The sequence below is a fragment of the Suillus bovinus genome (assembly GCF_016758785.1).
Source record: "Suillus bovinus strain UH-Sbo-P2 chromosome Unknown EDB93scaffold_75, whole genome shotgun sequence".
NCBI lineage: Eukaryota > Fungi > Basidiomycota > Agaricomycetes > Boletales > Suillaceae > Suillus > Suillus bovinus.
This window is the reverse complement of record NW_024542131.1, coordinates 139,429-163,159: the sequence shown is the minus strand read 5'-3', so window position 1 is coordinate 163,159 and position 23,731 is coordinate 139,429. Positions and strand designations below refer to the sequence as shown.

At 49.2% G+C, this 23,731-nt stretch overlaps 9 protein-coding genes across 9 annotated transcripts; 7 read left to right on the top strand and 2 right to left on the bottom strand.

Annotated features, from left to right (window-relative positions):
• Nucleotides 1-297: 297 nt before the first annotated feature.
• EDB93DRAFT_847381 (uncharacterized protein) lies at nucleotides 298-2,216 on the top strand. Its single transcript, XM_041457677.1, has 3 exons — nucleotides 298-1,094; nucleotides 1,152-1,227; nucleotides 1,597-2,216. The coding sequence occupies exons 1-3, from the start codon at nucleotides 460-462 to the stop codon at nucleotides 1,933-1,935; spliced, it is 1,050 nt and encodes a 349-aa protein (XP_041303483.1). The 5' UTR covers nucleotides 298-459; the 3' UTR covers nucleotides 1,936-2,216.
• Nucleotides 2,217-3,438: 1,222 nt separating this feature from the next.
• On the top strand, nucleotides 3,439-5,328 carry EDB93DRAFT_847994 (uncharacterized protein). Its single transcript, XM_041457680.1, has 3 exons — nucleotides 3,439-3,908; nucleotides 3,961-4,744; nucleotides 4,799-5,328. Exons 1-3 carry the CDS (start codon nucleotides 3,565-3,567, stop codon nucleotides 5,156-5,158), a joined length of 1,488 nt encoding a protein of 495 aa, XP_041303482.1. The 5' UTR covers nucleotides 3,439-3,564; the 3' UTR covers nucleotides 5,159-5,328.
• Nucleotides 5,270-7,713, top strand: EDB93DRAFT_847374 (uncharacterized protein). The gene is made up of 4 exons (XM_041457676.1): nucleotides 5,270-5,415; nucleotides 5,492-6,207; nucleotides 6,264-7,056; nucleotides 7,110-7,713. Exons 1-4 carry the CDS (start codon nucleotides 5,380-5,382, stop codon nucleotides 7,455-7,457), a joined length of 1,893 nt encoding a protein of 630 aa, XP_041303481.1. The 5' UTR covers nucleotides 5,270-5,379; the 3' UTR covers nucleotides 7,458-7,713.
• Nucleotides 7,539-8,284, bottom strand: EDB93DRAFT_847731 (vacuolar protein sorting 55 protein). The gene is made up of 4 exons (XM_041457679.1): nucleotides 8,150-8,284; nucleotides 8,003-8,095; nucleotides 7,735-7,957; nucleotides 7,539-7,683 (listed from the first exon to the last, which is right to left on the bottom strand). Exons 1-4 carry the CDS (start codon nucleotides 8,166-8,168, stop codon nucleotides 7,620-7,622), a joined length of 399 nt encoding a protein of 132 aa, XP_041303480.1. The 5' UTR covers nucleotides 8,169-8,284; the 3' UTR covers nucleotides 7,539-7,619.
• A 117-nt stretch (nucleotides 8,285-8,401) lies between these two features.
• Nucleotides 8,402-12,260, bottom strand: EDB93DRAFT_1254553 (P-loop containing nucleoside triphosphate hydrolase protein; the record flags this gene model as incomplete). The annotated part of the gene is made up of 8 exons (XM_041453636.1): nucleotides 8,402-8,941; nucleotides 9,002-9,153; nucleotides 9,203-9,335; nucleotides 9,395-9,847; nucleotides 9,897-10,312; nucleotides 10,370-11,007; nucleotides 11,063-11,701; nucleotides 11,752-12,260. The coding sequence occupies 8 exons, from the start codon at nucleotides 12,258-12,260 to the stop codon at nucleotides 8,402-8,404; spliced, it is 3,480 nt and encodes a 1,159-aa protein (XP_041303479.1).
• Nucleotides 12,261-12,433: 173 nt separating this feature from the next.
• EDB93DRAFT_1254552 (transcription elongation factor Elf1 like-domain-containing protein) lies at nucleotides 12,434-12,882 on the top strand (the record flags this gene model as incomplete). Its single annotated transcript, XM_041453635.1, has 3 exons — nucleotides 12,434-12,503; nucleotides 12,554-12,679; nucleotides 12,737-12,882. 3 exons carry the CDS (start codon nucleotides 12,434-12,436, stop codon nucleotides 12,880-12,882), a joined length of 342 nt encoding a protein of 113 aa, XP_041303478.1.
• Nucleotides 12,883-13,384: 502 nt separating this feature from the next.
• EDB93DRAFT_1254551 (kinesin heavy chain) lies at nucleotides 13,385-17,382 on the top strand (the record flags this gene model as incomplete). Its single annotated transcript, XM_041453634.1, has 16 exons — nucleotides 13,385-13,419; nucleotides 13,499-13,690; nucleotides 13,754-13,787; nucleotides 13,986-14,142; nucleotides 14,194-14,337; nucleotides 14,391-14,620; nucleotides 14,700-15,596; nucleotides 15,650-15,914; nucleotides 15,967-16,031; nucleotides 16,086-16,235; nucleotides 16,290-16,451; nucleotides 16,507-16,635; nucleotides 16,702-16,888; nucleotides 16,945-17,107; nucleotides 17,180-17,188; nucleotides 17,241-17,382. The coding sequence occupies 16 exons, from the start codon at nucleotides 13,385-13,387 to the stop codon at nucleotides 17,380-17,382; spliced, it is 2,961 nt and encodes a 986-aa protein (XP_041303477.1).
• Nucleotides 17,383-18,285: 903 nt separating this feature from the next.
• EDB93DRAFT_848067 (uncharacterized protein) lies at nucleotides 18,286-19,256 on the top strand. Its single transcript, XM_041457681.1, has 5 exons — nucleotides 18,286-18,452; nucleotides 18,499-18,591; nucleotides 18,645-18,842; nucleotides 18,891-19,188; nucleotides 19,241-19,256. Exons 1-4 carry the CDS (start codon nucleotides 18,363-18,365, stop codon nucleotides 19,107-19,109), a joined length of 600 nt encoding a protein of 199 aa, XP_041303476.1. The 5' UTR covers nucleotides 18,286-18,362; the 3' UTR covers nucleotides 19,110-19,188; nucleotides 19,241-19,256.
• A 400-nt stretch (nucleotides 19,257-19,656) lies between these two features.
• EDB93DRAFT_1092836 (ARM repeat-containing protein) lies at nucleotides 19,657-21,485 on the top strand (the record flags this gene model as incomplete). Its single annotated transcript, XM_041446465.1, has 9 exons — nucleotides 19,657-19,746; nucleotides 19,805-20,080; nucleotides 20,128-20,289; nucleotides 20,343-20,462; nucleotides 20,514-20,609; nucleotides 20,659-20,865; nucleotides 20,917-21,154; nucleotides 21,207-21,335; nucleotides 21,394-21,485. The coding sequence occupies 9 exons, from the start codon at nucleotides 19,657-19,659 to the stop codon at nucleotides 21,483-21,485; spliced, it is 1,410 nt and encodes a 469-aa protein (XP_041303475.1).
• Between the last annotated feature and the right edge of the window lie 2,246 nt (nucleotides 21,486-23,731).

Here is a 23,731-nt window from a genome sequence, read left to right as displayed (position 1 = left end):
GTAGTATCGAGCGGGGCGCCCAGTGCTATGAGAAAAGACCGACATTTACTTGGTGGCCCGCCGTTCCTTCAGCGACTCCGACTGCCGGCATCAGGACGAATTTACGTAAAAGATTTGGTATCATTTGTGTTATGAACAAAAGGCTGATGGTCGTTGTTTGGTTCCGCAAGTGATTGTGCAAATAAAGGGATGAACGCATAAGGCAAATTGAACATTTGGTTCAATTTTCAACTTGTTCTTTCCTTCCTTCCATCCATCTTGCGTTACCCCCCAAACTCCAATATTGAATTGTTTTTCAACTTGCACTTCTATATTCTGATCACCGTTGTTGTCATTTAGACGACAACCCTTTTTTGAATTTACCCACCTTTTTTTTCCAAGACGTCCAACCTGCGCGCCCCAACGCACACCACCGTTTCGCCTGAGAGCTCAGTTAGCGCACGAAACGGTGCACAAAGGATGGCAAACCCTTCTTCATCTCACCATGAGCGTGACCGCGAACGTGAACGTGAACGCGAGCACCGTCACCGCTCAGAGCGACACCATCATCACCGAACCATATCTTCAACAACCCTCCTACTCGTCCTTTCCCTAGTTCTTGCGGTCCTCGCTGTCATGCTTTCACTACCAGCATCTAGTAGTTCAAAGGCAGCAGCAGCAGCCGGAGCAGAGGACCCTGCTGCATCTGGACTCTGGGGTTACCTCACTCCCAAACGATCGCAAGCGCTTGTCTCTCGCGAGAGTGCTGTTGCTGGACGTGAAGCTGAAGTGGCGCGTCGCGAGGCAGAACTTCTCGTCGGCGCACCTGGTGGCGTGCTTCCAGCTCAGCAGTCCCCAGTTGTTTGCCCTATCTGCCCTACCGCCACTATCGTAGACATCCCACCTGCACATACCATCATTAAAGAAGTCGTCAAGGAAGCAGACCTTGCACCTCCAGGGTGGTGGAAGGAGGCCAATGCCCGTGCCGAGGAAATCCTAGATCGCGAGCTCAGAGTTGGTGATAGAGAACGCGAGATTACCCGCCGCGAGGAGAGCGTCAACAGAAGAGAGCATGACGCTTCGAGACGCGAGGCTTGGATAATGGAACAGCTTGTGTATGTTCTTTCATTCCAATTGGTTGTGGTCGAATTACTCACCGGGCTGTTGTGCAGTCTCATCAACAACGATGGAGCTTCTCTCGAGGAAGAAGTGTTCTATGAGCCTGCTGTTGGCAAGCGGAAACTCAAGGTACCACCAATCGTCCCGCGCCGTCCCGAGCTCTGAGACGAAGGAGGATTTTCCGTTCATTTATGTCAATCAATAAATTCGGAAAATCTTTCTACTCCATCTTGTGTAATAGTCTGTATCTCCTCCTTCGTCCGGGCTTGGGGGACAACGGTTTCATCTCGTCCCCCTTGTCATCGTGCGGTAAAGTGGAGACCAGTTGGTGGCGATGGCTGCTTTTGGATACGACGCGATCGAAACGCGCTACACGTGACGGCTAACGGCCATATCTTGAATTATTTTATTTTTGGGGTTATTTTCCATGCCACCAACTGGATCTCTCGTTGCCGCGACCGAATAGTTTTGCTGATTATGTTTTTTTTTGTTCCACAGGAGCTTCCTCCCATGGTAATCGCTGAAACTGAAACAAAAACTATCATCCAATATGAAACTTTACCTGCCTCGACTGTCACGGTTCCCCCACCTGCCAATACCCGTTTTGCTGCATTCCCTACACCTGAAGTCTTTTCATCGAGCTACACTACTCAAATTCCCAGAACCACATCCATCACTTTTGAAGAAGATATCATTCGTGAGCCCTTGCGGGCTGAGGAGGTAGAAGAGTATGATGTGGAAGAGTATGAGGATGAGGATGTGAGAGCAGTCACGCTTCGCCGCAATGCCCGGCCAAACCGGCGACCGCCACCAAATTCACGTGGCTGGTTGTGGTAAATGGACTTTTGCAAAGTTGTTCTCTTTTTTTATTCCTTAACCGCCTGCTTCATTTTTATTCCTCTTCCTTTCTTCATCGCTGCGTAGTTTCCTATGACTTCTGCTTTGCGATCTGATCTCCCTTTCATACATGACACGACAACTCACGGTTCACAGAGACTGCGTTTGATACGTACGGATTGAGACGGCCTATGACATTACGATCCGGGATACGCGTTGCTTTCTTGAGTATGTAGTATAGGTTACGCTAAGAACTTTTGACTACTTATGGCCCCTGCTCTTGGAAATAAACAATTTGGCAGCGGGTTTTCGCTGTACATACCATTTTCTATTGCTGTGGGAAATTTTCTTCAACCTCGTGCTAAGCTTTAGTTCTTTGTATTTTATACCCTTTGTGTTTAGACAAAGTGATAAGTCCAGGTGGAAACTCCTGAAGGGTCACCGCTGCATCTACATATCGCGTTGTTATAGATCTCTAGCCATCCTTAGTTTTGGCCATCATCAACTAGTAATTCTCCGCGCTTGTCATCAGGGGCTTTGGGAGCCGAGGCAATTTCAGCGATGGCTCAGACGCGCTGTATGGTAAGTTAATCAACGTGCCACTTCCTCCATAGCATCCCATCTCCCCTGAATCGTCATGTCAATGCGCGCGTTTTTACTTATAGTGACGATTCAGTACTTCGATGAAAATGGCTCCGAACGTCATGGAGGTTGTTACTCGGGTGATCGATGCAAATTCGTTCATCCTGGAACCCCTGCTTGGGATACAGCCCCGACCAGAAGTGCTATAAGAGCTCGCGGAATGGGCAGAGGTGGATTTGTAGGTGGACTTTGGTATGCTTGTGGTAATCGTTTTGACCGACCTTTTCATCTCTTTTAGGGAGAATCGAGAGGGTCGTTTAGTCATGGAAGAGGACGTGGATCTGGGCCTGTAAATCAACCTAGTCCATCTTCGGCTTCGGGATGGGATACCGGAGGAGGATCTGATAATAATGCACGGACGTCGAGTTCGGGCTGGGCGATAACAAGTACAAGTACAAGTGCCAAAGGTAGACCGGATTCTTTCATCGTGGCACATCTAACGTATCATGCACCCCAGATACCGGTAAACAAGCCAATGTTGCCGCTGCTTCTCTGTGGGATAGTGGCGACGCATGGGGCAGCTCAAACTCAGCAGCAAAAGAATCCGCTCCTACAAGCGGATGGGGTGACAATGACACATGGGGCGGTAATGATACATGGGGTAGTAATTCCGGAACAAAAGATTCCTCTGCAGGCGGGTGGGGTAATGCTCCCAGTGACGACAAGTCTTCTGGTGGATGGGGTACAGCGGGGACGACGGACACGACGTCGCGCGCACAGAAGAAACCTAGCATCTCAGAAGCAGCGGAAACTTCTACAGGCGGCTGGGGTGACACCTCCAATAGCGGGTGGGGCAATCCTTCGGATGGCGACAAATTTTCTGGATGGGGCGCGTCGGGGACGACTGAAGTGACGTCGGTTGCACAGCCGAAACGTAATGATGCCGACCAAGAGAATCACAGATCCAAACCATCACAAGTCCCTCCACCACGGCCTCCGCGACGTGGCTCGCGGGCACAGGACGACGAGGAAGGCACGCGTCCCAAGATGAGCGGGACGAATGACGTCCCCATGGTCAATACAAGATGGAACAAGAAAGTGGATACGACAACGCCCCCGCTTACGGAGCCTTCTGAGAGATCTCGCCTTCCGCTACTCCAGACGAGCGCATTGAACAATGCGACTCCCAGAGAGCCACCTTCAATGTCTGCCAACCGCTCTGAGGACGACCGTATGGACGTGGATGATTGGAGACAGGATTCGATACCAGAGAAAGTTCGTGACGGGTCGCCTTCCCTATCGACACCGACAGGACCAGCTGTTACTCGCAAGAGGAAACACGCAGCCTCAGACCTCGAGAGGAAGCAGGATATCTGGAGGGATTTTATCAGGTGCGTGAAGCTGAACGTTCACGTCAAGAGCTTCGCTGAAACAACAATGCAGATTGTGCGACCGCGCTGTTCGAGCAAAAGTAGATCTCGCCAAGGCAGAGGCCGAACGTCAAAACTGGAGAAGGGCACAGAAGTCTACTAACTATTCCCGCATTGGCGAAGCTGGCCGCATTCGCCTGGATGGACATCGGGCAGAGCTTGAGAAAGTTTGTGCCGGTCACTCAGATAAACTATCGCAGGCGATCAGTGAACTTTCGGAGATTGGAGACAAGTTGAAATCTGGCATAGATTATGAACAACGTTACGATATTGGAAACGAGGTGACGCGCTACTCAAATGAAGTCGGGGCTTGGTTGTCAGATATTCGCCCACTACTCATTGCCCACACCACCGAACAACTCCAAAATACTGACCCTCCTGCTCCCCATGAAGATGAATCATCGGAAGAACCATCAGCTATTCCAGACGGTCTAGATCCACTGCGATCTCGTTTAGACAAACAGGAGGAGCAACTCGAGGAACTGCGAACAGCGCTGACGCTCGAATCTTCCAACAATCCTCTTGCTACTATCAACAACACAATTGACAAGAAGATAGATCTATTACGCAAAGATCGAGCGGAGGCTAAAGCTAAGCTGCCTCCACCGAAGGTTGTCATACCACCCGAGGCGACGGACGCTATAGAAGATGTTTCCCATAAAGCGGATGAGCTGAGCGCGGCTATGCAAGCGCCTATCAAGGACATAGCAGAACTACTCCTTCGTCAAAACGACATACAGAAATCACAGGCTTCTTGCAAAACTGAGAACGAGGAACTCAAAACATTAATAGCCAAGGTAGATTATTTGGCAGTTTTGTTTGGCATATCTCATTGTATCCCACTCTTTTAGCTTACCGAAACGTCCGCTGCGAATCGGAAACTGATCCAAGAACAAACCGAAGCCATTCACCGTCTCAAGGCTTCGCTCGAGGCAGCTTCTGAATCACAACGCACTCCTGCACCCCCTGTCGAACCCCCGGTCAAAGTCATGTTCGACGACCTTCGTGCAGCAGTCAGTGATGTGCTGCATGATATGGTATCCCGCGAAGTCGTTCCTACGATAAATAGATTGCGCGACGATTGCTGGTCAGAAAACCAGCACTTTCATAAGGAGGTGTTTGAGATAATCTGGGATAAAATTGAGCCCAGCTTAAAGATCGCTGAAGCTGTCAACCGGTGGGCAACAAGGTTAGAACTCCCTGCATCCTAATGCGTACCTCGTCAAGCCATCTATCCACTGTCTACTTGTTTGTAAACAATCATCTTACCTGTTCAGCTCTCGGATTACTCGGTTACTTCCCTTAATAAGTAAACTTTCTGTACTCGAGTCGGTGCGTCGGTCAAAGCCTCCGGCATGCTCCATTGTTACAGTCCACTGTCTCCAACGCTATAAAACTACTGTTGCACTGAAGTAACCGACATTTTCTTGAAATGAAGCCACATCCTCCGAAAGTGAGGCGTTGTAACGTGCGTGTTGGCGGAACGCCCAATAAAGTTGATTCAATACTGTTCGGAGAACTTACTACATTTACGGCTTCCTCAGCTCTGGGATGACGACAAGAAACCAAGGCGGGCTAAAAGGGGGTCGTTTGGTTGCTGGAGGAATGACAGTGATTGTTTCTTTGTGCATCCGACAGAAAGGGAATGGGACACGGCTGATTCGTCTTATCCTCCTCCGGCACACGAGGTTCTTGACAACGACAACGAATTCCGCTACGAGCTGAGCAGCAGACTCAAGAAACCAAGCAGCTTTTCTGTGTTATCAGAATCTCGTCGCGACCACCCTCGATACGCTAGCCCGTCCCAAAGTCCCCGAGCACCTCGACAGGACAGTAGGAACGACAAAGGGTCACGTTCACCTTCCACATCAGTGGCTGAATCTGATAAACTCGAAAAACTACGAAGGGACGACGGCTATCACCGACGCATGAGCATAACAGGTTCGTCGTCGTCTTTCTCCAGACGTCGTACTCCCCCTTTGGATGGTCGCGGAAGGCGCAGCGACCGAGCTCGCTCACCAAGACGATTATCACCACCGCGAACCCAAATGTCCGTAACAAAGACCATCATGCCGCCACCACCGCCACCACCACCCTCGCACCCACCGCCTCCTCCTCAAGGGAATTCGCCAACGGAACCACTACCTCCCGTTCCTATACCACCATCTATCCTTTCTTTAGACATATCAGAAAAGCCACCCGAAAACTTCAGAGCATTATCAGCAGATGATCTACGTAAAGTCTGGTATGAAAGAGTGGAGTATGTTTTTCTCCGTGCTACAGTCATTGACTCGCTAGCTAACCCATTCCCCCTAGTCTCCTTTTCGCATCTGTAAAGGCGCGCGAACAGTTGAGCTATGCGGAGGCAGACTTGAAATTGAATAAATTGGGCGAGTCCTCGCGCATAGGCAACGTGTCGGACGCTCGTGCCAGGGCTCAGACGGAGTTGCGGTGCCAGGCGAAGAAGAAAGAAATCTCCGATAGCATCCAAAAACTCACTGCATCAGAATTCTGGCCGGCTCTCAAGCCACCTGACTTGCAGAGCGTGGAAGCCAAGTTTTCCGACATGAAGCAACAAATATCAGAACTGAAAGATTCAGTTGGCGAGCTCAGTACATCTTTCTCTGCACTCCTCAAGCTAAAGCACCCTGGCAACGCCTTCGGATCAAGTGAACCCCCACTGAAGAAGCGGAGGTTAGAGGGAGAGGACGCCACAGCTGGTTCTGGTGAAGTCACTCTTTCACTCAGTGCCTTGGAGGGCATTCAAGCACGCTTGAGCAGTGTCGACAACAAGTTAGTCGACCTCCAGAATGACATCTTGCAGCGCAGCACGATCGCAGGGGATGAGATTGAATCTCGTATCGACGCTCGGCTGGAAGATGTGGAGATATTTCCAGATGAAGATGATGTGAATCCTTCGTCGGCACTTGTGACTGCTGTGGTGCAGGCTGAGACTGTCAAGGCCCTGGACATGATCAATTCAACCGGCCAACAGCTGGGAGTAGTGGCACAGGAGGTCGCAAACTTGATGATACAGAGCAAATGTACCGACGACGAAGCTACGCGGTTAAGACAGGAAAACGAGCAGCTCAAAACTGAGATCATCAAGGTAAGGAGTGACTCTGGAACGGCGAAAGTCTAGCTGACTAGTGTGCATTCAAGCTCAAGTCCTCGGCTGAGGCTGACGCCCAAGTGGTACAGCAAAATAACGAACAAGTAGAGGCTTTAGCAGCAGCTCTACAAGCCTACATCTCACAAGCTCCGCCACCTCCTCCACAATCAATTATTCCAACCCATGAATATCTCATGGAAGAGCTCGAAGACCATATTCTTTCCAGTTCCATTAAGGCCATCGAGCCTCTCTTGCGGGACATGAAAGACGAGGTCTCCAAAATGTTAAATGACGAGAATCATGCCATGTATCAAACACTGTGGCCAAAGATCGAACTTGTGTTACGCATGGTGGACACGGTTAAAAAGGGTAGTAATATCATTCTCGATCCGGAGTAAGAACGTGTAACGGTTTGCTGGAAGTTACACTTCCAACATAATAACGTAGTCTTACATCCCTACTATAGCAGAGAACATCCATTCGAATCCTCATTGGCATTCGATGTTAATGACATAGATATATTCACATACTGCAACATTCAAGCGTAGATGTACAAACGATCAGTCATATTCGTCGTCCTGTCTGAACGCCGCCGAATATGCCAATATAGTTCCATACACCAGGCTACACCGGAAACAGTGAGCCTTGAGAATGGTGAAATTGGAATAAACGTACCCTCCACCGATGATGGACATTGCACAGGCGCCTGGTTTCACAACCTCGGAATGGGTGAGGACGATGGGGAGCGCAAATCCAGTGACAACAACGATTGAAGTAAGGAAACGGCCAAGGTCCACAGCAGCCGTGGGGCTGTCACTTGAGGAAAACTCGTCTCCTCCGCAGTGGGCAAACAAGGCATTTGGCAGAGGAGCAAGCACGAACGTCAACGCTGAAAATACTTGAATAAGAATACCAGCGAACAACACACGCAAGTCATACGCACCAACTAACAATGGCAACCAATTCGCCCATAGCGCACATGAGAGTATGATTAACAGGAATCCAACAGCGAGCACGAATGACAGCAATATTACAGCTTCACATGAGTCAGTCGCCGCACTCCATACTCGTCAGTGATGATGATACGCACTCTTGAGCCCCGCTGCCATCGTGAATATGATGACAAGAATAGTGTTGGGGGAAAGCTTGCAAGCATACTAACAGCATAGCACCGCAGTGATGCTGACGTAATCATGATATGGGCAAGTACCGTACAAGGCTACAGGAACATCTGAATATAATGAACAAATGCGTGGCATTGAAACTGATGATATAAAATGCATAGACTATTGAAGCATGAGAAGTATAATGAACGAATAATGATATAATGCGTAATCTGGAACTATCTGAGTCTTCTGGACGGATTCCGAAGAGTATTTGGTGGTCTGTCCACCAACGCCCCCATGGTCGGTAGTCCGGATTTCAAAGTAGCAGGTTTCTTCAAGACTCTTGGAACTACAGGAGGTGCGACTGATATTTCAGTGAGGGTGGCAGTAGAGGAAGTTAAAGATGATAGCGAGACTGCAGGAGGTGAGGGTGGGACTGGAGTTTGTGGTTCGCCTGACCATTCGTTGACCGGGGTGTCAATCTCCATTTTCTCTGGAAGGGTTTCTACAGGAGATGGCGGGTGCTGCAAAGGAGGAGATTCAGAAGCATGCCTTGATGGCTCTCCTTGTCTCCGCGACTGGAGGATGGCATCTCGACTCTCCGTCAGCTCCCACTCATCCACGTATTCCCATGCCCGTTTTCGCGGTGTCATTCCAGTTGGAATGTCCTCACGGGTACCTTGATCCAGCAATGACCGAGCTGATTGGTGCAGTGAGGTGAGCCTCGAAGTCGTATTATTGCCGTGCCTTTCAATCGTGTCCGATAAGTTTGTGCTCTAAAAGGGATCAATGACGTTTTAATAAGAGCACCTCGTTGATAATGCAGTTGTACTGACCTCTGAAATTACACGACCGCTAAAGCCTTCAACGTTTCTTGAGCTGGAAGCAATACCTCGCTGCAGGAACCGTAACTCAGATTGTACGTCAGTCACCAAGCCATTCGTAGTCTCAATACGTGCTCTCTTGGCACGGTCATGACGATCAAGACCTCGAGGAAAATGAGAATCAAACGCAGACGGATAAACAGGATCACTTACTTGTGCCAAAGGAGGTCTGGAAAGTCTGACTCTGTCTTTGCAGCTCACCAGTATAAGTTGTAGTGGCTACTGTGATCGAATTATGCGTAGCCAATAGACCGTCCTTCAGGGCTCCTTGAACAGATCCGACGGTCTGAGTATGTTGTGATCAGCAGTTATAAAAAAATAAAGCAAACAAGCCAAGGCCCTCACTTTAAGAGCGCTATCTCGCGTCCTCTTCCCTTCTGTACCTCTCCGCTCAAAGGAACTTATGCCTTCCGAGCCACGTACTGTGACCTCGTTCATCATTTTGTCATGACGTTGGCCGAACTCATTGAATTCCTCTTGGTGTTTGGCATTGGCGTTGACAACAGTGCCACATGCTTCTCGCAGTTCGCGATCACGGGAAGCCACAAACTCCCCAAGTAGGCCTGATATGCGTTGAACGAGTACCTCGGTAGCCTTGGCGGATTTCACCTTCTCTGCTTCTACCATTTGAGCGAGAAGTGCATTTTGCTCCTGGAGTGCCGTGCTCTCCACCTTTGCCATGTCATCCACCAGGGACTTGGCCTGTAAAGCTGATTCTCCATCGGCCTTGACCAATTCGATAGCTTGAGTAACAGCGGTGTCGAGGAGCGTCCCCATAGTCTTCAAAACGTTCTCTAGCTGTGTCATGTGAGTTGAACGATTCATACATGAATAAAACAATAATTACTGATGCGAAGTTACTCTGATTCGCAGCGTACAACTCCTTGTACATCGTTTGGGATGTAGATCGTAAGCTATTGGACCAGGCACTAAAAGAACTTTTCATGGTCTCTTGCGATTCCTTGACAGCGTTCTGCATAGCTGTAAGAGCCTCTGTAGAGGCATCATCCTTCGCATTGATGATCCGAAGGGAGTCTTGAATGCGCTGGAGTTGTTGGTCAATACGCTCTGAATGATTCGTGAGGATCTCAAATTCCTTCGTCTGGAACTGTTTCATTTCTGCGCGTAGCATCTGCGTGCTGTGCCCTGCGGTCTTTATAAAGTCCTCAAGTTTCGTCGAGAGCGACTGCACTTCGGTAGAGATGGACCTTCCGTGAGAGGATACAGTTTTGATATTGGACGTCAACGTCTTATTCCTTCGTTCTGGCAATCATTGTTAGTTTGACGAACAAACAGGGAAGAAGCAGCAGCAATACATACGAAGCTTCTCAAAAAGTGCGCCAATGTCGTCTATGCTCTCCGTAGCAACCTGCTTCAGTCCCAAGGCCACCCCATCCAGCTTTTCTTCATTGATCTGGTACGCCTGGCGGACAACAATCTCCTCCTCGAGAGCTCCCTTCGCCATCTTCAGCTGGCCCTCTTTGACTTCCAGCTCTCCTTCAGCTTCTTTCAGTTGTTCCTTGACTTGTTTCAACTCCCCATCCGTCTTCATCAACAAAGCGATGCTTTGCTCGAACTCTTCCCTGACGCTCCTCAACTGGCTTTCTCCGATCTCCACTTGCTTCTTAGCCTCCTCCATCTCCGTCTGCCTGAGCTCCTGTTCCGTAGTGAGTTGATTCCAGGTCTCTTCAGAAAAGAAGATGCCATTCTTCTCGCGTGCGGCCAGGACGTCGGCCTTAAGACGCTCGATCTCGGCTACGTATTCTTTGAGCAAGGAGTTTCTTGTCATCCGCTGGTTGATCTCCGGCTTGTTGCGGATAGACTTCGCTCGGATGGCATAGTCAAGAGTAGAGAGGGTTTCTTCCATGTTTGAACGAGCGGGGGAGATGGTAGCAATGATGTATGTCTTTGTACGGCCACCAAGTGAGTCTTGTAAGAGACGGGTGAGTTTGGATTCCCTGCAATTCAAACTTGTCAGTATAACTCCTTAACTCACAGATTGAACACATTTACCGATAAGGAACATGAGTCGAACGCTCGACGAGGGCGTTTATAACCCGGCCCAAAGTTAGCAAGCTTTGGTTAATCATGCCCGCTTCTCGGGCCCTCTTGTTCTCTGCTCCAGAGCGTCCGATGTTCTCGGAGCCTGCAAGGTCAACGAGGTTGAACTTCCCAACCTTTAGGAGGTCATCTCCCATGGAAGACGTTTCTTTAGTATGAATAGTAATTGCGAATACAGAGTGCGAACGACTGGAGTGGTCGTTGAATTTGGTAGCTGCAATCTGCCGACGATGGCTACCTTTTGTGAGGAGGGCAAGTGCATCTGCAGCGTCTTTGACAGGTATCTCTTCGAGACCCTGAATAAAAACACCTTTCTTGCTAGCATCGTCAAAGATCTTGAGGCCAGCTTGGTTGTCGGTGGGGCCACCTTTTCCCATAGGCTGCGTGGATCCTGCAGGAGCGGACAGTTCGTTAGCGAGCAAGTCTCGAAGCTCCTCGTTGTAAAGCTCGATAAATGATATTTTGACACTGTAGTCGGTAGCAGATGTCTCGAGTTGGTGGAACAACCGGAAAAGGACCCTCGGTATCATGCCTGCTTGGGAAGATGGATTTCCCATCGGCGTGGGGGTCAGGTCGCCTTGCATAGTGTAACTGTAAACCCGTCAACAGTGATGACACAAGTAATTATGGAGGGAACATACGTTTTTCCAGTTCCTGTTTGTCCATATGCGAACAGAGTACAGTTGTAGCCCATGAGGACTTCGTCTAACATGGGGCTAACAACCTCATGGTAAATCATAGCTTGGTCCGCTTCTGGGCCAAAGACGAGATCGAAAGGGTATGTTCTTGTAGGCGCCAAAGTAACAACGCCTAGGCTAGAGACTGGCATGGAGGTCTCGATGGTGACTTCATGACTCTTTGCCCCGTTAGAACTGACGATGATGGGGGAGTTCTCCTGGATTTCGCGATCAGAACGTCTACGGCAGCGAATTGCAACGTGGATGTGAGTCTCAGAGTCGTCCTGGCCATGGAGCTTAGAGCCCTTCAAGGATGATGAAATCGCGAGTGCGTGCTCTGGGCGTTCGTCTGTGGGTGACGTGATTGTAGACAGGGCAGGCTTAGACTTTGACATAGAAGATTGGGGCTTTGTGTTTATTGTAGGCGCCTTTGGGCGGGAAGTGGTTTGTCTTCTCGTAGCCATCGAGGACATTGTCGACAGCAGCGAGAGGACGGTATCAAGTGAAGAAGCGACGAAAGCCCAAAAGATGGGTCAAAACGCGTCCAAGAATCAACAACGCGACTGTGTCACGTGCATTCGTGGGAAGTGACCACAATATTTCTATTCCACTGTCTAGTCAAAGTTGATCCTACTCTTGAGCAGCTATGGGAAAACGCAAGAAATCCTCTAGAAAACCAGCTGCGGCCACAGCAGCAAGGAGAAGGGAACCATTAGGTCTGTTAGATGTCTTTTTATCTGCTTGTCATAGTTGAATTGTCTGATAGATACTGCCTTCACTTGCTTGTTCTGTCATCATGACAAGTCTGTGACAGTAAGAGTCGACAGAAAAGAGGGCATCGCCCAGTTGGTCTGCAGAGTATGTGACCAGCGGTATCAGAGCAAAGTTAACCGTGCGTACCAGTCGGATTAGACCAGTTTCTACCTCTTGATTACCATTCCTTTAACAGACTTGACCGAGCCCGTGGATATCTACTCAGAATGGCTAGATGCTGCTGATGCTGCACAGAAAGAAGATCACGGCACTCGCAGACCAACTGCTTCATCAAGCAGACCAGCTCCCGCACCGCCCTCTGTCGGGAGTGATGACGATTGATCTGAGACTTGTAACTATCTTATCTTCTCCTCACATTGTACAACAGCAATTGCAAGACAGGCTATACAATTAGAATCTCACCGATGCATATCCGGTTTTAAGCTTCTGTGACGCACCTGAATTAATTTGCGAATTTACCTAGGATTATCTGAAGATGGGGATTCCAGGGTAGATCCTGCGGCCTGAGCGGGTAATATCCACGTCGTATAAATTATTTATGCCTGTTCTTGTCGATATACGAAGAGTTGCCAGGGGAGGAATAAATTTACTAATAAGCTGTGGACTGCAGCGGTATGACAAGTACATAGTACCGAATGTTGGACCTGAAATAGAACACGTGCTTTAGCCCTTTCTCTCTCATTTAGCGCTTCGTGGCTCACAGCCTGAGACCCGGACCCATATCGAAAACTAATTTCTAGACTTCGAACCACTCGTTCATCCCGCAGCTACTGGTCACACAAGTACCCTAGATTTTCTTTCTTCCTTACACGCACCATCCATCATGGCGTCCTCGACCAATATCAAGGTTGTCTGTCGGTGCGTCTTAACCTAGCTTCGGGGTTTAATGAAGATGCACGAAGTGTCTCTCTAATCGCTTACTGACGCGACTGAATAGTTTCCGGCCCCCAAATGCTCTCGAACTCAGAGAGGGCGGCGATATCGTAGTTGCCTTCGATGAGAATCTTCAGACCGTGCAGATGAAGAACTCGCAGGCCGTTTCTGGGCCAGAGAAGGATGGATTCACGTTCGACAGAGTTTTTCCGATGGGCACGAAACAACACGAAGTATTCGATTACGGTGTTAAAGAGTGAGTGGCTCCGAGAACCACGCGTCTTTGTCGTGTACCTCATCTGATTACCTCCTAATGTAGCATTGTAAAAGGTGAGAGAGGGCGCCCCCGTCTTGTGATGTCGGGTGCCTTTCATGCACTGTCTTATTATTTGATGGAAAAATGTTAATGCTAATATGGTAATCAGATGTCTTGGATGGCTACAATGGCACGGTCTTTGCATATGGCCAGACTGGTAGTGGAAAGACATTCACCATGATGGCACGTGCAATCCATATCATATTGAATTGCACTTCTGACTTTTGTTCCTTAGGGCGCGGATATTGACTCATCAGATCTCAAGGGAATTATACCCCGCATCACGGAACAGATTTTCAAATCAATCGTAGAATCGGACTCTCACCTTGAGTATGTCGTTAAAGTCTCCTACTTGGAGATCTACCTCGAACGCATACGCGATCTTCTTGCCCGTAAGATCTTGAACTCTTCCATGTGAATCCAGTGATGAAAATGCACTTCAGCCCAAAATGACAACCTTCAGGTACACGAGGAAAAATCAAGAGGCGTATATGTAAAGAATCTTTCGGATTACTACGTCAGCAGTGCTCGTGAGGTCTACGAGATAATGAGACAGGGAGGGGCTGCGAGAGTCGTCACTTCGACCAGTAAGTGTTTCCACACGGCGTGGCGTTAACCTCTAAGTCATTCGTAACGGCAGACATGAACGCTGAATCTTCGCGGTCACATTCTATTTTTCTCATCACAATCCAGCAACGCAACACCGAAACGGGGGCTCAGAAAAGTGGTAATTTGTACCTTGTTGACCTCGCCGGATCCGAGAAAGTGGGTAAGACCGGTGCTTCGGGACAAACTTTGGAAGAAGCAAAGAAGATCAATAAGTCGCTCTCTGCTCTCGGCATGGTCATAAATGCTCTGACAGACTCGAAGGTACGTAAGAACGCATACAAGGGGATGCTTCCTCCCCCTTTTTGTAGCAGGGGTTCATGATGATTAATTCATTGCCTAGGTCAAACATATTCCGTATCGTGATTCGAAACTCACCCGTATACTGCAAGAGTCTCTCGGTGGTAACTCGCGCACGACGTTGATAATCAATTGCTCGCCTTCGCAATACAACGAGTCTGAAACGCTTTCAACACTCCGTTTTGGTATTCGAGCCAAGTCAATCAAGAACACTGCTCGTGTTAATGCGGAGCTCTCTCCCTTGGAGCTCAAGGGTCTTCTATCAAAAGCTCAGCTTGCAAACACTAGACATCTGTCATATATCCAGTCATTAGAAGCAGAGCTTGCTATCTGGCGTGCTGGTGGCCACGTCGAACCGAGCGAATGGACTTCTGCTGACAAGCCGACTACTGGCGCTGCTGCAGCAAAGAAAGCGACTTCATCCCCGACGCTTTCTACCACAAGAAGCATGACTCCAGTGAATCCTGTATTAGAGGGTCTTCGATCAGAGATGATTATCGACAGTCGACCTCAGACACCGACGGTTGTAGGCTTAGACAAGGACGAGCGGGAGGAATTCCTCAGGAGAGAGAACGAGCTTAGCGACCAACTTGCCGAGAGGGAGAGCCTGCTCAATGCCGCAGAGAAGCTCACCAAGGAACTTCGCGAGGAGTTGGCGTACCTCAAGGAGCAGGAGGCGGCAGCTTCGAAGGAGAATAAATCGATGTCGACTCAACTCAACGAGCTCCGCCTACAAGTCGAGCGCCTGGATTATGAAAACAAGGAGGGAATCATAACTATAGACATCCTGAAAGAACAGAATCAGGATGCGAAGAGTGAGTTGGAGGAACTGAAGAAAGTCATTACCGATCTGCGCTCGACTCAGAGAGACGCATCGGCGGAGGACAAGGAGAAGCGCAAGCAGGAGAAGATGGCGTTGATGATGGCTAAATTCGATGCCGTATGTTCTCATTACTTGAAAAGTGTACGCTGCTGATCATCATTTGCTCATAGCAAGGCACATTCTCCGAAAAAGACGAACAACTTCGACAGCTTCTTGCTAAGCTTGATACTGTCGACACTGCAAATGCTCTCTCGACATTGAGCGTCGATGATATTGTTGCGGCAAGGAGGCAGCTCACAGAAAGCCATTCACTTGTACGCGAAACGGTCGACCGCCTCCGGCAAAGCCAAGAAGAGAATGAAATGGTTACTCGTCGCAGAGACGAACTCGAGGCTCGGTTCTTATCACTGGAAGCTGATTATGAGGAGCTGCTTGGTCAGTGGTGAAAAATTCTAGGGTATCCACACCTTACGACCGCTCCTGACAGAGAAAACCATCCATGATGAAGAGACAAGCAATGCTGACATCGTGGAGTCCATGGCCGAGTTCAAGGTGAGCCAGACATGCGTCAAGAATAATTGTGATTGAATGCAATCCATCGTACAGAACAAGCTAGAAATGCAATACGCGGCTAAACGTGACGCAAACATCAGCGAAGTGGCTGATCTTAAGCAGCAACTGGAATTGAAGTCGAACGAGATTCGCACTCTCAATGCATCCATTGACAGTCTGAAGAGCGTCAACGAAGAGCTTAAGGTATGGTCTTTCCTATCCTTTTCCTAGCTGGAAGTTGAGCCATCCTTTGTGCAGCGTGCGTTCGCAGTTACTTCTGCGGGCATCGAGGGAGGGAAGAATCTTGCTGAGAGCGCGCAAGACCTCGAGCGAACTCGGAAAGCAATTAACGTGCAGTTGGCAGAGTTCGATGGCGTCAAGAAATCCCTCGTACGGGATCTGCAGAACCGCTGCGAGAAGGTTTGTTCGAGACGTTAAGTTTCTCTTATCTTTCTACTTATCATGCACGTGCTAGGTCGTTGAGCTTGAGATCCAACTGGATGACATCAAGGAACAGTACAACAACGTGATTCGAAACAGTAATAGTAAGGCGCAGCAGAAGAAGATGGCATTCCTGGAGCGAAACTTGGAACAGTTGACGCTAGTTCAGAAACAGGCGAGTTTCGATCTTACCCTAGGTTTATATTTGTGAGCTCAATTACTCTTGCAGCTCGTCGACCAGAACTCGGCGTTGAAAAAGGAGGCCGGAATCGCCGAACGAAAATTGCTCGCGCGAAATGAGCGGATACAGAATTTGGAAACTCTCCTGCAGGACGCTGACCGTCGGTTAGCCATTCAAAACCAGAAGTTTGAAACACAGCTCCAATCAGTTAAAGAGCGACTGGAGCAGGCGCGGGGTAAGCCGAATAATGACATATCTGGGTTGATGACATCTCAATGCCAGCATATGTAGCCCAAAAAACTTCCAGTCCGATAAACTTTGGGCGTATCGCCAAGCCATTGCGGGGGGGCGGGGGTTCTGCAGCGACGCCTGGACCTGCTGCTACGCCTGCACCAGTTTCAGGTGGTGGGTCATCAGGGAACGCTTTGACTCGCATCCAGAACGAAGACGGAAGGTAAGTGTTGATACTGTGGTACTTGTCAGATTGCTCACTTGGCGTCTAATCTTGCGTACGCGGTTCCGACAGCGGAGGTTAGTGCCATTAATGAGGTCACTGTTCACTTAAGATGCTAACGGATCATTTGCAGCCAAGCGTGCATCATGGTTCTTCAACCCTCGGGGGAGTTAGACGCCAGCTCTACTGTTTCGTATCTTTTCTATATTGCATCTATCATCTCACCATTTTTAATAATGCATTCTCTGTCGATTCAGACGTCTGCCAAGGACTAACTTAAAGTTGTCCAAGATAAGCGATGCACTATTCAGGAAGAGTGTGTGACTGGGCGCTTCAGCATGCTGGGGGTTAGTACGAACGATTATTCTTGTCGGTTACCATAGTCCGTTCGTAACGGAACCGAGCGACCTGGTTGGTTGTAGAGGAATCCGGGAAAGTTGAGTAAGCGGAATCTCTGGCGAGAAGCAGGGATATGATTGGAAGTCGAGAAGGATCACGGTGCCGTTGAATTCTACTCAAAAAAATTTCATCGGGAATAGGCGAATGAGCGGGGACCTGCGATGGCTGTGTGTAAATGTTCCATTATGAGGGTCCATTATAACTTTCGGTCGTGAACCCGCTAATTTACCCTAGATTATTGGTCAAACAGGTGCCAGCTTCCACCTGCTGTGCATGTATTTACTTGACAAGCGGAACCATTTTCCCGTGTAAGTAACGGAACCAAAAAATCTCCAGCCGACTGAATACATACCCCCTTCAGTATTAGTCGTGGTAGAAATAAACTATCCCTGAACGCATCCGATCGCTCTGTTTTTCGTCTTACGCGCGCCTGGGGACGTGTCTTCCTCTTTCCCTCTTCATCCACTAGCTTACTAGCTACGGTTTGCTCAAGTCAGGGAGCGACCTGTCCTATATCATTTGCGTAAGTCATTATTGATCCGCACTTCTCTATACGCGTCCTCGTTAAATCGCTTACATTTACGACAACTATTCTCCACTATACAGGCGCGTTTCTCCCGTTCTCCGTTCCGGTTTTTCACTTGTAACTGGGTCAAAACGTGTTTCATTGCATAACTAACTCTTACTCTCCCCTTTTTCAGCTAATTCGTTTTCACACTTCCACTTAAAACTCTATAATTCGCTCTTCCCTGTTTTTTTTGCTTCTTCTGTGAGTTACCACCTCGGTTTTCTACCATCATCTCTTTAACTTACCGGACCTAGTGCGCAAATCACTTTCCTCCGACAGCAGCCTACCATGTCAACTCACCCTGGAGACACTTCTCGGAAGCCATCAGGCTCATCGACACGCTCGTCTGGACACTCTCCCTCAGCTTCGCCGAATAACGTATGATTACAACTTCCTTACTTGATTGATTCTTACCAAGGCACAGTCACAGAGGAACCTGACTCCAACAACAGCGAATATGTTTGGCGTCGCAATGGCCGGGGCCTCCGGACTCAAGGGCCTCAATTCAGGTTGGCAGGTGGGCGGAACATCCTGCGAAGCTGTCCATTTTACTTACGTGATATCATCTAGGTATGGGGATCAACGACACCGGCGTCAAAGAGGAATGCATCGATATCCTCTGCTGCAAGTGTGACCGACCTCTCACCATCACAGGCCGAGAGTGGTTACCGAGGAAATCTGGGAGAAAGCTGGAGTGCGCCAAGGCCGTCCAGCGGAACCTGGGATGAGCTGAGTGGAAGTCCTCAAAAGAAGGAATTCTCGCAGTTGGTCAGTCAATTCTTTGACGGCGTTTCTTCGGTGTTCAACATTCAATAGGACACCAATTCCCCCTTGTCCCTGCATCATGCTCGGCAAAGGCAAGCAACCGCAGCGCAAGCAGCCGCGTTGTCAGGCCCAAGAGTCGTAGGTGTTCTCAATGAATCTCAAAGGCGTGCTAAAAGATCTCAAGGACGATCGCTCTTCGGCAAAGGCCGGACAATTCTCTCCGCAGAGGTTCGACAATGCTCTCGGAAAGGAAACTGCGGTCTCCAATAGATATGCGGCTTCTTCAAATACATCGGGCTATGGATCGTCTGCCTTCGGTGGTCAAAATGGTGGCTTTGACTCCTTGCAGGTGTCTTCAGTTGTTGAAAACGAATTGTCTATGAGTCTGAGAGGGATGGCAGTCGAGGACGATCACGTCAGCGGCCAATACCGCCACCAATCCGCCACTTCACCGTCCGGTGCTGCAGCTTCTCATTCCCCCGCTGTCCTCCAGGTGCGACCACCCCCGCAGATGGTTCAAGGACGGCCCCCGTATGGTAGTTATCCTCAGGCTGATTATTCGTCGTATTATACCAATGGCACAACACGCGATCCCTACATGGATTATGGATATGGATACAGTACCCCGACGGACCCTTCACTCTACCCTTCATCTACTGGGATGAATACCACTCCCGCGGCTAACCTATACCCTGGCGTATCACCACAGCCGTTGCACCATAGTGCCCCCACTGGCCAACAGTCTAGTGTATACTACGATTATTCAGCCTCCGCGCGAACGCCCTCGCAATATTATTACCCCGCGCATCAACCAATAATGTACCCAACCATGCCTCCGCTCTCTCCGATGCCAACTCCTCAGCTCAGCGCTGCCGCGCCCGCTGGTGGTATGCCTGACAAGAAACAGGTAGGTTCTTGATTTACGTGAGATTGTACCTGGGGCGCCCCTGATCCTTCAACCCTAGTATGGACTGCAACAACAGGTGGCTCTTCAAAACATTTTGCGCCCCACCATGATCTCATATACTCCTCATCAGGGTTATGCTGCTGATTATGGTGCACAGCTCCCATTCATGATTCCTAATGGCGCTATGTATGGTCATACCGCTCATGGAATCACGTTTTATCATCAAAATTTACGCCCCGGACGACGTCAGGATGCGAATGATGTTGGTTCGGCTTTGCGCAGTCCCTTGTTGGACGAGTTCAGAGCGAACAAAGCGCGCAAGTGGGAGCTTAGGGTGTGTTCAATTTAATTGTGACAGACAGTAAATTGATCAACTCTCAGGATATCTATGGCTATATTGTCGAGTTTAGCGGTGATCAACACGGGTCTCGCTTCATCCAACAGAAGCTTGAGACAGCTACCTCGGAGGAGAAACAAGGTGTCTTTGATGAGATCGTCCCTGACAATGCCTTGCAACTCATTCAGGATGTCTTTGGTAACTATGTATGTTTATAACGCGATGTTTTGCTTGCTATCACATCTAATGGTTTCTCAAGGTCATTCAAAAGTTGTTTGAACACGGGACGCAAGTTCAAAAGACTGTTCTTGCTAACACGATGGAGGGTCATATTCTACCACTATCATTACAGATGTATGGCTGTCGTGTTGTGCAGAAGGTCTGCGTACACGTTCGCAGCCCCTTGCCGTGTCTAATTCAAATTTGCTAGGCGGTAGAATTTATTCTTCCAGATCAGCAGGCCTCATTCGTGAGGGAACTTGATCCGCATGTACTTAAATGCGTAAAGGATGCGAACGGCAACCACGTCAGTACGCTCTTTACACTTTAAATGCTTTAGGCTGATGTATCCGCAGGTCATCCAAAAGTTGATCGAACGCGTGTCGCATGAGCGACTGGGCTTCGTCAACTCATTCAGGGGTAACGTGTATGACCTCTCCACGCATCCATATGGATGTCGTGTATTGCAGCGATGCTTTGAGCACCTGCCTGAAGAGACAACTCGTCCGCTGATGGATGAACTGCATAAGTATATGATCAATCTGATGCAGGATCAATTCGGGGTACGTATTCATGATTGTTAGACTCTTGCCTGTTGCTAACGAATTACGAAGAACTATGTTGTCCAATTTGTGCTCGAACAAGGCAAGCCTCAAGATCGGAATCAAGTCATCACCAAACTTCGCGGTCAGATGCTCAATATGGCTCGCCACAAGTTCGCATCAAACGTCTGTGAGAAAGCTCTCGTTACCGCTGGTATGGAGGAACGTCGTATCCTTATCGATGAGATCATCATGCCGAAGACCGATGGTGTCAGCCCAATTGTGTCTATGATGAAGGACCAATTTGCCAGTGCGTTGCTATGTTCTTACATTAAAGTTCTAATTACTGACCGCTCATGTAGACTACGTCCTTCAGCGGGCACTGACCGTAGCAGAACCCGATCAGAAGGAGATCCTGATTGCCAAGATCCGTCCTCAGCTCGTCAGCATGCGCAGATACTCGAGTGCTTACAGCAAGCATCTTATTTCTAGTACGTTGATGAAATACAACCGAGATAAATGAAATATTATCTGACCAACATCCAATAGTTGAACGTCTTCTAGAGCGCACGATTAATGCCTCAAAGGCCTCGGATAAACCTGCGGACTACCCCTCATTATTGCACAAGCCAGCCAACTAATAGCGTGCTCTATGACCATTTTTCTTGCTTCATTCGCTATTTTCTCTTTGCTCCACTCGCAATGCTATGGTATATTCGCATCAATTTTTCCTCATTCTGCAATCACTCACACCACGATTATCCACACAATCAACATTATTAATTGCACGCTCTTTACATTCATTCAGTACAATATTTGCTTCGCTGTCGATATTCAAACCTTTCATGTTGCTATCATCTTTGTCGTCATCCGTGGTACACACCGATCGTATAGATACCTGAGCACACCAGTTATAATCATCATGGATCTTGTCTTGCATGTTACTCGGATGAACAATTAATGATCCCGCGGGTCCCAAGTAAACGGCGACAAACAAAAGTATTATTAGTCGCGCTAAAGTAGCCATAACCGTCACTTCGCCAAGTGCAAAAGCTTTCAGCAAAACGTCAGCATCCTGCTTTTCTCAAGACCACGAGCTCGACTGGCCTGCAGGATAGAAACGTTGCAAACATGAGTACTGTGGAAGCTGCAGCTTCGCTATTTGGTTCAGGTGGCGATTCTGGGCCGGATCCGTTTTCGGTTATTGGCAACGAGGAGACTGACACGACACCACCTGCCGGGCTGGTGGTACATGAGCATGGACAGCATGATTCTGCTTCTTATTCATCTGACATGGGTCAGGACGCTTCCAGCTTATTCGCTGAAGACATTCCCCAGGGCGCCCAGCCTTTCGAACAAGACCCTTGGTCAGTTGCCGTGGACCACGATGCCAGTGTTCCCGCAAATCAGGTTCCCGACAACTCGCAATACTCTGCTGCCGGCTACGAACAATCTCAAAGGTGGTCAGCTACGCCTAGTTACTCGACTCAACCGCAGGCCTCGTACGTCCAACAACCAGGTGTGTCGGCTGTGTAAATTTATTGTGTCTGCAGTGCTAATGTGTTACAGTGCAAGGAAGTCGTAATGTTAGCGGTGCTGCAAGCGCTTATCACCAGTACACACCAGACTGGACTGCCAACTCTTCACAATACGGCGGGAGTCAATATGCAAGCCAACCATTTGCACCGGTACACGGCAGCTATGATCATTACAAACCTACCGTTAACACCGCACCCACTCGCGCGCCACAACCACTTGCTGCACCTGCCGACTCTCAGACAACATACGAGCCGTACAACCCTATGACACGCTCAGTTTCTCAACCTTATTCGTCGTCAGCTTACGCTGCACCACCCAAGCCAGCTTCTCCCAGCATCCCTCCCCCTCCTGCTCAGGTTCCTCCTGCGATGTCGGCTGCATCCTATCGTCCACAGAAGTCGAATGCATATGACCCCCCTCTCCCTCCTCCGAAGGTGTCAAAGCGTGCTGTGAGTGCACGCGCACCATCCTCGGGACAGTACTCCTCGTATAGCCAGCCCTCGCAAGTCCCTCCTATTCCCGCTGTACTCCCTAGTCCCTCTCCCTCCATCGATGGCACTCGGTACGGCAGCCTTTCTGGTAACGTGGCACAACCTCCAATTTCCCATCCACCTCCACGAGCGCAAGTGACACGTCAGCTTACAGGCGACTTGGGTGTTACCTCGCCACCCAAGCTTCTACAGCAGCTTCCACAACCGCCTGTTGGCAATAATTACACGCAACATGGTACATCCCCATTGGCTGCCCCTCTACACGCGAATCCCCCGACACCCCCACAAAACTCTTATAAGCAGGAATTGCTTGATGAAACACCTACTCCTAAACAAAGTTCATCCAGCTCATTTACAGACGCTATCCAACGTGTTGTTTCCCCTGCCACCGAGATATATCCCTTGCCAAGTCATGACCTGCACTCAGAGAGTCGTGCCTACACGTCAGATGATATGCCCTGGGACGATCCGGAAAGTTTGCAGACAGAAGATACCGAGGCAACATCTCCTTCTTTCCATGCTGTTCAAGATCCCTATACGCCTCTACTTCCTGCAGAGCATGGTAGCTTGAACAGCCCCATGCAGCCGGATAGCAGTCCACCTTCTTCCCCACCTAGAAGCAAGGTGATGCATCAACACCAAGACACGATGATGATACGAGGTCCAGCGCTACGGCGGTCCCCTTCTCATTCCAGAGATGGATCTAACGGTTCAAATGTGTCATCCCTGCGTAGTCCGGTGAAGAGGGTTTCCTCTCCTTTACGCAACGCTTTCAATGCCAGCGAACAAGATCTGTATCCTGGTCCTCCCCATCCAGCTTCTGTATATGAGCCGTCGCACTTTGCCTCGCCCAACAG